The sequence below is a fragment of the Medicago truncatula genome, chromosome 3 (genome assembly GCF_003473485.1).
Source record: "Medicago truncatula cultivar Jemalong A17 chromosome 3, MtrunA17r5.0-ANR, whole genome shotgun sequence".
Classification (NCBI taxonomy): Eukaryota; Viridiplantae; Streptophyta; class Magnoliopsida; order Fabales; family Fabaceae; genus Medicago; species Medicago truncatula.
Window position 1 is genome coordinate 47997271 of NC_053044.1, and position 16443 is coordinate 48013713.

Genomic DNA, 16443 nt, shown 5'->3' on the forward strand with positions numbered 1-16443 from the left:
AAAAAGGACCATTTCAACTTCATTAAAAAAATCTAATATATAAAAAACCCTCTGTTGAATGTAGTGAACTTTCTTTTTGAATGTAGTGAACCCTCTGTTGAACTTTCTTTTTGAATGTAGTAAACAATTTTTCTGGATCCGTCCCTGCCATTTCTGCCCCAAAAAACCTGATAATTTCCTTGCACCATGTCTGGCCATTCTTTATGTACTTGGGGTAGCAATTGACTATAACGATTATTTTTTAATGGCCGGAGGAGTTTAAGATTAATTTACATTTTTCAAATTGGTACGTTTTTTAATCAATTTTGAAGACGTGAGACGACATAAGTCTAAGAAATACTAATAAAAGATACAGTAGAAACTCTTTAAATTAATACTCGGTAAATTAATAAATTTGTCCGGTCCCGACTTGGGCCAGTGTAAAAAATTGAATAATTCGATAAAATAATAAGATAATAATTTTTTGGGAGAACCCTTTATAATTTTCGGTCCCAAGAAAATCATAAATTAATAATTTATAGAAACTGAAAAAAAATATATTACACTTTGTTGAAAAATGATTCAATAGTTGTTTGTTTTCCTTTAAAGTTCAAGTCTGTTTGGAGCTCATCTCTAACTTTTCTTATTGCATCCAATAGCTGAGGTGTTGTATTTTTGTATTGTATCATAAAGTGGATTGATTGATCATAGTCTGGAGGTCTTGAGTTTCTTCATCAAAAGTGGATTCATCCAAATTTCCTACAACGTCACTAGCTGAACGAATTTTACTGTGTCGGAAGCAATTTCGAACATCTATCGTCCAAGCTGGGATTGCCAAATTGATAGCATCAAGGACATTTATCTTCCCTGGATCAGATTGTCCCACCTCATAACCTTCCAATATTTTGCGGTAAAACCTTCTACGGTAATGCATCTTGAAAGCTCTTATTATCCCAGCATCGCAAGGTTGAATCTTTGATGTCATGTTGGGTGGCAAGAAGAACAACTCAACGTTTCTTAGCCCTTCAATATTTCTTGGATGTGCTGGACAATTATCCACCACAAGTAGAACTCTTCTACCATGCATCATTTGGTCAAATGAACGAACATATTCATCAAAAAGCACACTAGTCATCCATGCTTTTTGGTTAGCTCGATACTGACAATCCAAGCTATTCATGTTGACATTCTTGAAGCAACGAGGCTTTGCATATTTCCCAATAATCCATAGAAGGATTTTTTCAGAGCCATCTTCATTGCAACAAATAACTACCGTCAGCCTTTCTTTATCTTGTTTTCTTCCTTCAAGTTGTTTTGTTGCCAGTGAATGATCAGCTTGTAGCCTATAAAACAACCTAGTTTCATCCATATTGAAAACATCTTTCATAGGGAACTGATCAATTTTCTCTCGAATCGATACCAATTTATGCTCCATGTCTTGTACATCAACAAACCCACTCTCGCCAAAACGACGAAATGACTTTATGCCATGTCGGTGCTTGAATTTCCCAAGCCATCCTGTAGAGAAGTTAAAATCTGAATCATCATGAGGGTACAAGAGTTTCATTGTATCTCTTGCCTTCTGCAAAATTAATTCTCCTGTGATATTCACACGTTCTTGATGCTGTAGAAACCACTCATAAACAACCTTCTCCATGTCAGGATATTTTGCTGGTTTGTGTCTTTTGATCTCCGCTCTTCCCTTTTCTATTTCAGCAGAGAGATAGTCATTTGACCGCTTAAGTGTGTTTGATATTGTTCCTTGACTAACTTTCAACTGAAATTTTCCCTCAAGCCATCTCTGCAAGTCTTTTTGTGTGCTTGCAGGATTATCTCTCTTGTACCCGCACAACTCCTTACGTATTTGATCTGACATAGTTGATTTTGCAACACCTTTTAGATGAGAAGCCATCTCGTGAGTGAGATATGGTTTGAATACTTTTAACACATTCATGTAATTTATATATGCCAAACTTGCTGAAGAATACATTGAACATTCCACCTGTTTACATTTACTATACACTTCAAAAGTCAAAAGTCATATTTCCAATGGATATGAATACAATATTTATTAATTTACATTGAGTCCCAAGATTTGGTGCAACGTAATTCTAAGAGACATAGACTAATTTGCCTTTTTGTTTGGTATGTACAGTATAATTACTTAAAAACTCTTTAAATTAATAATTATTAATTTATCGATAAATTAATAACTCTCTAAATTAATAAATTTTTCCGGTCTCGACATTATTAATTTATAGAGTTTCTACTGTATTTAGTTTTATTCAGAGAATTCAATGTTGCATATCAGGATAAACACTATGCTATAAACTATAAATAAGTTGATTATCCAAACAAGCACATAGCATAATGCTGTATAAGCTTTATTTGTCAAAAAATATCTTAATATATTAAACCATACCTATAGGATTCTCGATTCTTCGGACTAAATTATTGACAGAGAAGGAAACAAAAAAATCTTAATTTCAAAAAAGATTTATGTGGCTGCTGGGATTCGAGCCCAGGTCTCCACGGCCACAACGTGGAATTCTTACCACTAAACTACAGCCACATTTGTGTTAGTTTCTTTCTCTTATAAATACTTAATCAAAACATTTCCTTAACTATCTTCAACTCCTTCTAAGTTTATAATCAGGAATTCCCTTGAAAGTTAAAACAAATGTCCTTGCTGTGACAAGATGAATGTGTATCTTTCCGATCGTAATTGTAGTGTAGAAAAAACGAAAAAAATTATATATTTTTGGACAAAATTGATGATTTTTTTTTTAATGAAAAATTGATGATTTTTCTAGTGTTCAAATTTGAAAGTGATAACTAATCTAAAATATAACATATGTCTCATAGAAGGCATTTGAAATAGCTTATTCATACTTGTCTTTAGACATGAAAGTGTTTAAAATTTGTAAATAACTTATGAGATTAGTATTCTGTCAAAAAAAAAACATTTAAGATTAGTATTTTATTTCTTTTTGAGAAATAGATAAGTATATTTTGTTTGAGCATGTTTTTGTACACAACTTATTTTTACAAGTTCTTTCCAGCTCATTCAAAGTTTGTCATAATTTTTCATTAAAAATATAGGTTCAACGTAAATTTCTCTTTAATTGTAAAAATATATACATAAGCTCTTGTAAAATAAATAGTTATTAAACAAGCACTTCAAACACTTCGATAGTTTTTTCATAAAACATAAAAGGGTTACGTTTTAGGTCCTATTGCGCGTTTCTAACATTAGTCCCTACTTAAATTTTATTAAATTTTTTGTTCCCGACATTTTTTTCCGTTAGCGAAATAGGTCCTCGCTATTAATTGTTGTTGATTGAGCAAACGGGCACACGTGGATGCCACATCTGACTTTTTTTGTTGGGTTAAATATGTTTTTAGTCCCTATAAAATTGAGGCATTTTAAAGTTTAGTCCTTACTTAATTTTAATAGTTGTTTTAGTCCTTACAAAAATACTATGCACTCAGTATTAGTCCTTGCTCAATTCAAATTTGTTTAATTTATGCTTAAACTCTTAAGTTTTTTAACAATTTTTTGTAGATGTGTTAAGCATTACTCTTTGGTTGATCTGTAGGCATCTTGTATACTGCCACTAGTTTTGCATGAAATGGGGCATATGGGTTGGTTTGAATTAATATAGAATTATTTTCCCACGCTCATTCAATATTTTGCCCCTGGTTAATGATATTAGGTTCTACTCAAACAATCTAGGGTTAATTATATTTAAAGTCCATATAAATAAGTGGGCTTCCAACATTGGTCTCTATTTAAATTTTATTAAGTTTTTCATCCCCAACATTTTTTTCCGTTTGTAAGTTTGGTCCTTGCCGTCAAATTGTGCTGGCTAGGCTAACAGAATGCTGACTCAGACATGCCACGTGGACATTTCAAGTGACATGGCTGTCATGTGGTAAATGACATCATATGTTTTTGGTCTCTATAAAATTGGGATCTTTCAAGTTTAGTCCTTACTTAATTATAATAGTGTTTTTAGTCCATATAAAACAATTATGCATTCAGTTTTAGTCCCTACTAAATTTAAATTTGTTTAATTATGCTTAAACTTTTAAGATTTTGAACAATTTTTTGCACAAGTGTTAAGAACATTACGAAAAGTTCATCTGCAAAAAATTATCTCAAAATTTTATTTCTGCGTCCAGAATTTTGTTAATTTTATTTTGAACTTTTGTCTATTAAAAAAATCCATATTTAATTTATTTCATAATAAAAAATTCTAAATTTATTAAAGGAGCCGTTTACAATGTTCTAAACTTGTTTAAAAAAAATCATTGAAAAATTTAAGAGTTTAAGGATAGTTACAAATTTTCTCATAATTTTTGTCAAAGTCTATCACTCTCCTTCATTCTTTTTTATTCTTCTAGATCCATAAAATATTTCACCCTACAAATATTTCCGGTCATTCCCTGAATTTGCCGGGGAAAAAACCCAGATATGTGTTATTGTTTCTCTTTGTTACTACTTCGCTCTCTTCAATCTTCTTCGCTCCACTCTTTGTTTCCGGATCCGAACCTTGAAAATCAACTGGTTTCGTTTCTCTCTCGAAAAGGTTGTTGCTGGATATTTCAATGGTGAATATTGTTGAGTTTTTGTGTGTTGAAGTTGACGTGTGATTAAGTTGTTGAAATTGATGTCTTAGATGAATTTGCAAGCGAAGTTTAGAAGAGCGTCGCCAGCGTGAACGAGGTGGTGAATAGAGTAGGAGAGAGTTTGGATTTTTCACCACCTCGTTCACGCCGACGACGCTCTTCTAAAAACTCTTAAATTTTTCAATGATTTTTTTATACAAGTTTAGAACATTACTAAAGGTTCGTTTACTAAAATTTAGAATTTTTTAACATGAAATAAATTAAATATGAATTTTTTTAAAAGACAAAAGTTCAAAAGTAACAAAAATCTGGACATAGGAACAAAATTTTGAGATAATTTTTTGCAGATAAACTTTTTGTGATGTTCTTAATACTTGTGCAAAAAATTGTTCAAAATCTTTAAGATTTAGTAGGGACTAAAACTGAGTGCATAATTGTTTTATATGGACTAAAAACACTTATAATTAAGTAAGGACTAAACTTAAAAGGTCCCAATTTTATAGGGACCAAAAACATATGATGTCATTTACCACATGGCAGCCATGTCACTTGAAATGTCCACGTGGCATGTCTGAGTCAGCATTCTGTTAGCCTAGTCAGCACAGTTTGACGGCAAGGACCAAACTTACAAACGAAAAAAAACGTTGGGGATGAAAAATTTAATAAAATTTAAATAGGGACCAATGTTAAAAGCTCGCTTATTTATAGGGACCACTAGTTTTGCATGAAATGGGAGCATATGGGTTGGTTCGAATTAATATGGAATTATTTTTCCACGCTCATTCAATATTTTGCCCCTAGTTAATGATATTAGGTTCTACTCAAATAATCTATGTTGCTTCAACATCTTTTGGACGGAATGGCTATCCCAATGCCAAAAATATTCACGATTTTCACTATCTTATCGATGACTTCTTTTGCATTGTCGGGCATGAGTAGTTTTGTTGCCGAATTGATAGTTTTTTTGGAATAATTACTAGTCAAAAATATCTTTTCATGATGAAAATACTATCATTACTAGTTTTAGTAGGTTTTTTTAGTCCCTGCAAAAAAAAAAATTACTTATAATTTTCGTCCCTACTAAAACAAAGTTTGTTTAATTATCCTTAATCTCTTAAATTTTTGAACGAATTTTTTGAGACAAGTTTAGAACACTATGAAAGGTTCAATTAATAAAATTTAATTTTTTTTAACATGAAACGAATTAAATATGAATTTTTGAAAATAATAAAAGTTAAAGATAAAAGTAATAAAATATGGACATATAAATCAAATTTTGCAGCGGAACTTTTAGTAATGTTCTTAACACGTCTACAAAAAATTGTTAAAAAAAAAAAAAGAGTTTAGGAATAAATTAAACAAATTTGAATTGAGCAGAGACTAATATTGAATGCATAATATTTTTGTAAGGACTAAAACAACTATTAAAATTAAGTAAGGACTAAACTTAAAATGCCTCAATTTTATAGGGACTAAAAACATATTTAACCCAACAAAAAAAGTCAGATGTGGCATCCGCGTGTTCTTCTGTTTGCTCAATCAGCAACAATTAACAGCGAAGACCTATTTTGCTAACGGAAAAAACGTCAGGGACGAAAAATTTAATAAAATTTAAGTAGGGACTAATGTTGGAAACGCGTCTATTTATAGGGACCTAAAACATAATTAACCCAACATAAAAAGCTATTTTCACTTGTTGGCAACATAATTTGGTGTCTTTTTTTTTTTTTTGGCAAAACAAAATTAAAATAAATTAAAACAAAGAGATACAGAGACTGGGGGACATAAAACTTGACCCAAGTATAACCCAAACGAGAGTACATCTTAATAAAAACAGACCAAGTGGATCAACCCTAATTTATCCTAACAAATATTCACGCGTTACGAACGCAACCCAACGAACCCGCGTACGAGCGCGAAATCAGGTTACAAAAAAATATAACAAGTGAACATTTGAAAGAATGTTAGGGTTTTAAAGTAGGCGAATGGATCAACCGGCAACACAGTATCAAAATCCAAGTGCCAGCAGCTCCGTGAACACAGCAGCAAGCATAAAAGCTCTTTCGAGCAATTTTTTGAAGTCAACTAATTTTTTGAAGTAATTTTTTGTTTAAAAGTGAACTAATTTGTTTAAAAACAGCTTCATTCTTCAAAAAGTAATTTCAAGTTTTTTCTTTAAATTTAATTTTTTTTTTTTTTTAACTTGAAAAAAAATACTTCCATATCCTCCGATTAATATTCATACAATTTCATATATTTTATGCAACAATCCTCCATTGAGCTTTAGTTGATCCTTCTTGTGGATGTCATAGGATTTCCATATTCTTGTGCTTAGCCTTAAGGAAAACTTTTATTATATTATCTCACGCTAAACAATTTCAACCCAAAAATTGTTTTTTTTCTTCTTAAGAAGTTAAAGTAACTCAGCCAAATTGGCATAAAAAAATTGAATCTGAGACCTTAAGAAGAAGCCACCGCCACAAGACCAACCCAAATGGTTTTAAAAAAAATCATCGTTTAAGAACTTTAATGGTCTCCAAACATTTTTCGGTCAACAGTTGTATAAAAACATATATTACCACCTTATTCACTATAATATTTAAAATTGCAATTATCAGCCAGCATATACAGTGCAGCTTTCTTGGTCGTTTAAATAATTCAGTTAACTTATCAACAAAACAAAAAAAGAGGGTGGGGGCAAAAAGAAAATACATATGGGGAAAGGAAAAGGGTAAAAAAATAGAAATTAATATACAACAACTAAACAAAACAGGTTGTACAACAACTACTACCACAAATACAAACTGGGTGAAACACCACCTCCTTAGTTTCAGAAGATAGAACCCAAGCTTTAATTGGATATGATATCAATGAATAAAATCACACAAAAAAAGCACTACCTCTGTCTTGCTACACAATGTGATAGATTTCTTTTGAACCTCTTGTTAAACCAAACGGATGGGCTCACAGAGACAAACCCTATAACACAGCTACATTTCTTTCTTTTTTTTAATGTACAGAAGCCAGCCATATTTCTGCTTTCTGTAACTGAGCCGAATAGCTCTGACAATGAGAAAATATGGCCCTGCTAACTCAATGAATGGATGTAATTGATTGTCCTACCAGTTTAAGATTTCATTATTTCAATATCACTTGAAATGATCTTGCTGGATAATCTTAATTAAATTAAGGGGCGGTCCATCGTCTTCCTTCTGTTTCCATTGTTCACTGTTGCCTTGGATATACCATGATACTTTTGGAGACAAGGGACTGTACACATCTGCACTGATGATAAATGATTTAGGCAAATTCTCACAGTTTGTTCAGAAAGGAAGGTTAGAAGTACATTTTTGGAAACAGCATTAGCCTCTCAACTTAAGTCACATACAGTTTCACCACCAAAATATATCTACTTACACTAAGAAACCCCAGTGTGTCCTGAATGTTGACTGTGTGCTCTAAAACCAAACATTTTTGTTCGAAATCTAATGATTCATTTTCTAACATTCTCATTGATGTAGGTTTATATGCATTTATGCAAAAACTAATTTGAAGCTACAGGCGCTTTTCAGCTTTCAGAGTTAAAATAAGTATGTATCGTAAGGGTCTGTTTGGCAAGCACGATAAGCTAGCTTATAACTTATAAGTTCATATGACTAAAAAAGACATGTTTGGTAACCGTCATTTTCTCACGAGTTTATAATTTATTTTTACTATCCTAAAGTGTTTTTTGATAAGCTAATTCAGTAGCTTATAGCTTATCATTTTTCTCTCTCAATTTCACCCTTGTTATCTTAATTGGAAAAAAAATTAAATATTAAACATATCTTTTTTATGTAAATGAGCTAGTTCAACCACTAATTTGACCAAACACTACAGATTCAATCAGTTAGCTTATCCGTTATCAGCTAGCTTATACTACCCGCTATACGTTCAACCGCTTTAAGCTAGCTTATTAGTTATCCGCTATTTTTTACCAAACAGAGCCCATGTCTAGAAAGTGAATCATGGAAGCTGGAAAGAAAATAAGTCTTTAATTGGAAAAGTGATGGATTTAAGCATATGTAAAGAATTCAACTCTGAATAACAGCCACATAAGACATCTTAACCCAACCTAGAAGGCTTGGTTCACCTTACAGTCATCATCATGACAATACCTATATTACAGTAGTAATTTCCTGTGAAGAACTAAACCCCATAGATCTATCAACTATAGCATAAGCATATTAAGCGGGAAAAATCAAATATTGCTATAATAAGGACCAGGCGTAAAAATCATGTTGTCGAGTTTTGAAAACTAAATATATCATTTTAAGAAGATCCCTTATCGACATAAAAGGAACATTCATCAACCAGTACAGGAAAAATAAAAGATTTAATCAAACTTAATATCAACTAAGTAGCCTACTTTCTTTGGTACAATGACAAGTATTCGGTGCAAGAGTGGCCATTACAAGCCTAATCTTTGTTTATAACTCTACAGTCTGTTTAATCTCTCTACAGTCTATATATATGCTCTTTATCTCTCTTTCTCCATGCTCAGTTTCTCTGCTCTTTATCTCTCTGTTTCTTCACTACTCTGTTTCTCTCTGATCATTCACTAATGGGGCAGAACCCTAAGAGTTATGTTTGATTTTGATTGAATTAAGGATGCTTTATGTTATTTACTTTTGTTTATGACTTCAGTTTTGAAGTATATTGAAATTCATATATGATATTTGAAGTATTTTGGAGTTTATATATGATATTTTAAGTCATATTTTTTTTGTCCATGTATCTTACGATATGCTACGATACACGATTCAAAAAAGTGGTCGAACGATACACGATACGTATCACGATTTGATTACCATGATATAATTATTTTCATCATGTTTCCCGATTAAATTTTCTCCCCTTTTACTACAGTACTGTATTTGAAAAAATAAAATGACAGCTTAATGATACTACCTCCGTCCCTAAATATAGAAGCCTTTTGCAAAAATTACGGAGATTAAGAAAGTTGGTTGTAGTATTAAATTTGTATATAATTACTATTGTTTTTACAATTTTATCCTTAAGAGAGAGAGTTAATTTATGTTTTCAACATAATATTTATTGTTGATTGAAGAAAAAGATGCAAAATAAATAAGGGTATGTTGGTAAAGAAATAATTAATGTACTTGGAAATACCAAAGGGGTCTTATAAAAAGGGTCTTATAATTTAGAGACGGAGGTAGTATAAAGCTCCGTCATGGTGTGGTCTAGGGAAGGTTCGGACCAGTTGTAGACCGGTATATGTGACCTCATAGTTACTCCTTTCGTTTCAAAATACATGTTGCATGTTTGCAATGTGCACTATTCACATGACTTACTTTGACCATACTTTTTAACTAACATATAAATACAAATGTTGACATGTAAGATGTTGTTCGATTTGTTTCGATAAATATTTACAAAATGTTAAATTTTTATAGTTCTTTACTTTAGATAATTAAAGATATTAACGGTCAAAGTTGTGAATTGGCATGTGTGAAGTGGTTGACTGCGACATGTATTTTGAATCGGAGGGAGTAATATTTTATATGAAAAAGAAAGCATCAAATGTTTGTTGCATGGCTACTCATAAATCACAACTCAGAAAGTAGTGAACAAGAAAATATAAGCAATATTCTGACTGAGGACTAAGAAATGGGGTTGTATTAAATTTTTTAATAGTTTTTGGTTGCAGCTCAATAAAATGGCACATATAATTATGAGGACTTGCATCATCAAAGGGATCCTCCCCAAAGTGCATTAGGCCTTACCTGTACTGACTGGAGGATCTGGTACTCTGGTACTGTGCAATACAGTTGTTCCGGATAAAACAGTGATGAAACCACATAGCTCTGATGCAATGCTGCTTATACTTTGTCCAGAATAGTCCTAAATGAGAATAGTACAACAGCATTACAACAGATAGTTGAGCAATTGATCCAAAAGATTATTCCTAAGATGCATATTTTACTTTGTTCCAATAAAATACCAACCTTAAACATAATTGCGCTGGCTAATATTGTAAAAGATGTGAACAAGGCATAGTAGATTGGAGAAACGACTGCTGTGTTGAAAGTATCCAATGCCTGCAATGCCAACCATACAAGAGTCTATCACCACAGATGCCCAGATCACAGATTCCGAGAAACTTAACAAGCAAGTTATGACAACTGAACGGCATGGAAACAACAATTTGCAATTCAAAATTCGGGAATCAGGACGTCAAGATTATATTAGTTCAGGCGGTCCAGTCAACTGAGCCAATCATTACTTGGATGTTATTTCGACGAGAGGTTACATCAAGAACTTATAAATAAGCTCATAGCAAACAACAAGTATCTTAAATTCACATGCAATTTAATTTAGATGAAAACTTCAATAAACTCATGTTGAAAATACTAAGGCACTAGCTAGAAAAGTGGCTATGAACCATATAAGATTATGAATCACCTCCTGCAAACCCAAATGCTTTCTTATACTAAATAAAAGTAGATGCTACACATAATTGAAAACTAACCATACCGAAAAATATATTAACATAAAAAATGCCGAGTGATACTGACCATATTAAGGTAATTTAAACTGGTAATGATGCAGGAAATGGCAACCATTGTAAAAATCCATGTCTGAAAGTAAACAAACTGGTTTGCACCATCTAATGTAAGTTTAATAGCAATGCCAATTGCTTTTACACTCATGACCTGAAATGAGAAACAAAATATTTTATCAGTTGAGAAGCGTAAATCGAAAGGCCACCTCCACTGTTGAATTTTGTCAACAGCTAGAATGGTAAAGGTGAAATGGTGATTTGGATTGGAAGATTTACTTACAGTCAATGATCCAATTATGGAGCATATTCCAATGTAAACGAAGATATTAGTTTGGCCATAGCGAGGTGCACAATATAAAATCAAAAAGAACGCCACAGCTATTGCCGAGGCTGTGTACAAGAGAAATGCTGGAATCCAAAACAACCAAAGAGTAAAATCATAATTCAGTAAATAAACAGACAGAAAAAATATTTAAAACAAAAAACCACCAATAGCCTCAGTTAGCAGCAGCAGCATACCTGGTTGAACAGCCAAAAGCCATATTTCTAGCACAGAAGTAAGAGACTTTTCTTGGGGTGCATGGAGCACGATCTCAGTGGACCCAACAATGCATAGAAGACACCCAAGCATGCCCATTTTCTGTAACTTCTCACCCAACATGAAATGAGCCAATACAGCACTACACTAGCCATTTCCACAAGCAAAAACAAACAAAAGCAGATCGAGTTCAAATTCAAAGCTTAAAAAGCAAAAGGGGAAACTGCACGACGAGAATCCAAGTGTATGTTTGGTTCCAATTTTTGATGAGTCAAAATTGAACTAATTTTGATTTGTTTGAATAATCTCAAGTAAACTTGATTTTAACTATAAGCTAAAATTTGGTTCCAATTTCTAGTCTTCAACTCAATTTTACATGAATGAATGTACTCAAACATAAATCACTTTAAATTCAACTCAAAATCAATTCAGTGAAAACCAAACAACATTGGTTACCTAACGATAATACTCAAAGCACCAAGTGGAGTAACAAGAACCGCCGGCGCATAAATGTATGCTACAAAATTCGCAATTTCTCCAACAATCACTGCAATAAAGCTCGAAAATTCAGTAACAAAAAAGGAAAAAAATTGAGATGGAAAAAAAAAGTTGTTAGGTTAGGTACTAACTAGTAACCATGCCGATCCACCAAAGAGGTTGAAGAAGATAGCCATAGCCTCCGACGCCTGAAACGGAAAGTTAGTTAGATAGTTACATAACGGTAACAGTAACATATAGAGAGAGAGAGAGAGAGGTAAAAGAGGGTAAGTAATTAAGTGAGTTGACTTACTAGCAGGAGTGCCGTTAAGACCGGCACGTTGGAGACCTTTTTTCTTGATGATGAAGCTGGAGCCGATGAAAGCGCCAGAAACAACGGCCAAGATGAAGCCAATCAAATTGCTGGAGGTGTACATTTATAAATGATTTTGCATTTGATGAGGAAGGGTTTGATTTTGGATTGGAACCCTAGCTAGAATGGAATTATAAGATTTAGATTTAGATGATGAATGAAGTTGAAATTTTAAACTGGATGAAAATGTGGCGTTGCTCGCGCTGCTTCCTCTTTCTGTCTTTATTTATTGTGCAGTGGGGTTGGGACAGTTGTTTGATTTGAGTCACTCGTAGATTAGATTATATTCTCGGAGTTTTGTCTCAATGAGTAGTAACTCCGGGCCTCGTTCAAAAACTTTTTCCACCCAAAAATGACAGCCTCGCAAAACACAAACACAAATTAATTAATTCAAAATTAACTAAGAAAAGAAAAGGGAAATCATATCTGTACAAACTATTTTTTGATAATTTTTTGACATTTTTCTTTTTCATATTCACATCATGTTCTTATTCTTTTTTTCTTTTCTTTTTTTCTCTTTATTGTTTTTGACCAATAAAAAAATAAAAAGAAAATTGTCACCAAAGTTGTTTCAAATTATTGTTTAAATATCACTACTCTTGAAAAAATTGTAAGTGGTAGTGTTTATTCATAGACACCTCATGTCACCGAGGACAATTAATTATCGCTCGCTTGTGAATGAAAGTTAATTGTCGTCTACTATGAAACAATGTCTAATTGTCGTTTTACTCTAATCATATAAAGAAACGCATAAACAAACTTGATCAGTTCCAAACTTAAAAACAAAACAAAAAAAACACACACACACACATCATACCCTTTCTTTTCCCTCCCTACTCACAAAGGATGTGTTTGGTTTAGAAGTATGTAAGAGAGAAATACATGAGGAATAGAGTAAACTTATGAAAAGACTAAAATATCCTTATACTAAACTTTAATATTACAATTTTATTAAATTTGAATTAACTTCTTATAAAAAGTGATATAAATTTTTACATTAATTTAATTAAGAAATAAATATTTTTTTACAAAGAAATTTAATAACTTATTTTCTTAATCAATTATTTATTTACAATTTTATAATTTAGTCGTTAAACTATTTCATTGGTTAACTTTTTTTTTGAAGGCAGAGAGTTGTGTTTTAGTTTCTTTTTTGACATGCTACGACAAAAAAACTTGAAAATAGTAGTAGTAACAAAAGAAAACAAGATAAAATTGTGTATATCAGCCACAACATCAGGGACAATTTTGAAAAAGATAAAAAAGTTCACGCCTCTACTCCATTTCTTCGCACTTCCACAGAGAAATAAAACAGGTGTGGGCCCCTTAATATTTAGTCTCTCTTTGCAATCTCTCTTCTAAATCAAAGAGGAGAAGTTGCTTCTCTTTATCCAACTTATATCTTCACTCTTTCTCCTCTACCAAACACAATGAGAGTAAATTCATTGCGATCAAATTCTTCAGTGTCAAGCAAGTAAGCAATCAAACAACAAGTGTTCAAATTATGTGATCATATACATTATGATTTTTATATGTTCAGTTTTTTACTTATTTCTCGTTATATGTTGGGGTTTTTGTGTTTAAAATCGATGGTTGCTTCGGTAGTTGTTGAACAATTAGATTGTTCTGTTTACTCTTAATGTATACTATATATAATAATAATAATAATAATAATGCATTATGGTCAGTTTAAGAAGTCAAATAACACAATGGACGTTGTATCTATATTTTGTGCTCTAGGTGTTTGATCAAATGCTTTAAAGGACGTTTCATTGTTTTTTCTTCTTATTCTTATTCTCTTGGCTATGGTATGGCTGATGATGTTGGTAAGCTTATGTCTGGCAGGATGACCCATCATAGCTTCGTACGTGAGCGAATGTTGCAGCTAATCCTCCCCCTAAACGGGGCCAACGTAGGAATCTAACTCAACAACGATAGGGCACGTCATAAGTGGTTGACCCTATGCATGTTGCGCAAAGGGAGCATCAAGACGACGTTTTGCCACAACCGCCATCACAATGTCAGGATCAACGAGGACTTCGCAGGGGAACAAACCTCATATCAACCTTTCTGTTTCTTCACAAAAGAGATCTAATGGTTCGCACATTATTTCAATCACTAGCCAACGTCGTTCACGACAAACCACTGCCACAAAATGTTCCAAGGGACGGAACCACCTCGCCCTATTCTCCACCAGTTTTGAATTAGGAAAACCCTCATCCTGGTAACGTGACGGCCCATCAACCATATTCATACCCCTTCTACCGTCTCTACAATTGTTGTACCTCCACCAGATGCCCATTATGCAACAGTGGTACCATCGTCGTCACATTCAGTCCCCGAGGCGCAACAAACAACATAATGAATCATATCGTTCTAGCGCACAAATAGAGATGGAGAAAACCATCAACTAACTTATCAGTTATCCGTTGTTTTTACCAAACAAAACCTTAATTTCTCTTTAGAAAAGATGATTTTTTGAACAACATAATTAAATATGATAAAAGTTTTTCTTCTTTGTTTATAATTTAGGACAAAAAAAAATGTTTTTTTTTGTTTACATATTATTTTTTGGACGAAGGAAGTGTGTGTGTGTGTATATTTGTGAGTATGTTAAAAACTATAGATTTAGATTTGTGACCCCACAAATTAAATTTGACAACTTTATTAGCAGAGCCTTATTTTTTTTTTTTTTGAGAAAACATTAGCATAATCTTTGGTGTGTGTAGTTTTTTTGACAAAATTTGTTGTGTGTAGGTCTGGCCTACGTAAATAAATAATTGGACCGCCGAATGAAGTTGTACTAAAGTCAACGTAGAACTCCATTTCTATAGGCATATGGCCATGCCATCTCTCTAATCCACCCTGCGTCGTTCTCAATTACTATGTTCTTTACCATTTGTCATCATAAACAACCTTAAGAAATTAGGCATTAAAAAAAGCAATTGTACTCAATGTGCCGTTTAATAAAGTAAAAAAATTTCCTAAAAAATAAAGTAAAAAATTTAAATTTTGTGTTGAAAATAATGATTTGTTTTAATTTTTAAACTTTTAAAAAATTGAATACATCAACAATATTTGTATACTAGTTTGAATTTAGTTTTTTTAATAATAATTTTGATATTAGTCCATAATATTTGGATTTGGACGATGAATCAATCTTTTTGTCATAATAAATTAGAGACTAATCTATCCATATATAAACGAGTATTTTATTGTTACAACAGATTAAATTGGGATCTAGATAAACTGCGCGAGGGAGTAGTACGAGTTTTTATTCTCATTATTTTTAACAAATATCTTAAAAACACCATTTGGTGTATTTAAAAGGATTGTTCACAATTGTAATAAAAAAAAAAAAAAAAAGGATTGTTCACACTGCTTTTGAATTGACATCGAAACAAAAATTATTTAATCGAAAAATAAAATTATAGACGATTCCATTTGGTTTGGATTTCATGTTAAATGAACTAAAAGTGACATGTTTTTATTGAAAACTAACCATTAATTATTAAAAAGTTATATATTTAATGTAAAAGGCACAAGTTTTAAAACAAGCTTTACTACTTTTTTTTGAAGGATAGTACTTTAAAATTCTTAACATGTGTAATTTCTTTTGATTACATAACATGTGCAAATTTGTATAGGATAGAGAAATTCTTTTTAAAAATTTAATCTAACTAAATACAATTTAATTTAAATTGTTTTTTTAAATATTCAAATTAGCACAACAAATTTTGCATTTATATTTCCTTTTGTTAATGAGTGTCTTACAACATTGGTTAACAAATTATTTCTAAAAATTATGAAATTATTGTTTTCCAGTATGTTTTGATTTATATTTTCAAGATCGATTTTTTTTTTTTTTTTTTATGCAAA

The 16443-nt window shown here is 32.0% G+C and overlaps 2 protein-coding genes and 1 non-coding gene across 4 annotated transcripts; all 3 read right to left on the minus strand.

Annotated features, from left to right (window-relative positions):
* Nucleotides 1-664: 664 nt before the first annotated feature.
* On the minus strand, nucleotides 665-1891 carry LOC112420260 (CENP-B homolog protein 2-like). Its single transcript, XM_024779020.2, has one exon. It carries the CDS (start codon nucleotides 1889-1891, stop codon nucleotides 665-667), a length of 1227 nt encoding a protein of 408 aa, XP_024634788.2.
* Nucleotides 1892-2479: 588 nt separating this feature from the next.
* Nucleotides 2480-2551, minus strand: TRNAH-GUG (transfer RNA histidin (anticodon GUG)). Its single transcript has one exon. It is a non-coding gene; the product is annotated as a tRNA-His (tRNA).
* Nucleotides 2552-7197: 4646 nt separating this feature from the next.
* LOC25489875 (probable magnesium transporter NIPA6) lies at nucleotides 7198-12889 on the minus strand. Of its 2 annotated transcripts, none has more exons than XM_013606155.3 (9): nucleotides 12505-12889; nucleotides 12344-12400; nucleotides 12171-12261; nucleotides 11696-11856; nucleotides 11457-11584; nucleotides 11190-11327; nucleotides 10620-10712; nucleotides 10398-10515; nucleotides 7198-7896 (listed from the first exon to the last, which is right to left on the minus strand). In XM_013606155.3, exons 1-9 carry the CDS (start codon nucleotides 12626-12628, stop codon nucleotides 7793-7795), a joined length of 1014 nt encoding a protein of 337 aa, XP_013461609.1. In that variant the 5' UTR covers nucleotides 12629-12889; the 3' UTR covers nucleotides 7198-7792. The 2 variants fall into 2 exon arrangements, with proteins under 2 accessions (XP_013461609.1, XP_013461608.1); XM_013606154.3 differs by having other exon boundaries at nucleotides 7198-7891; nucleotides 12505-12885.
* Nucleotides 12890-16443: the final 3554 nt, after the last annotated feature.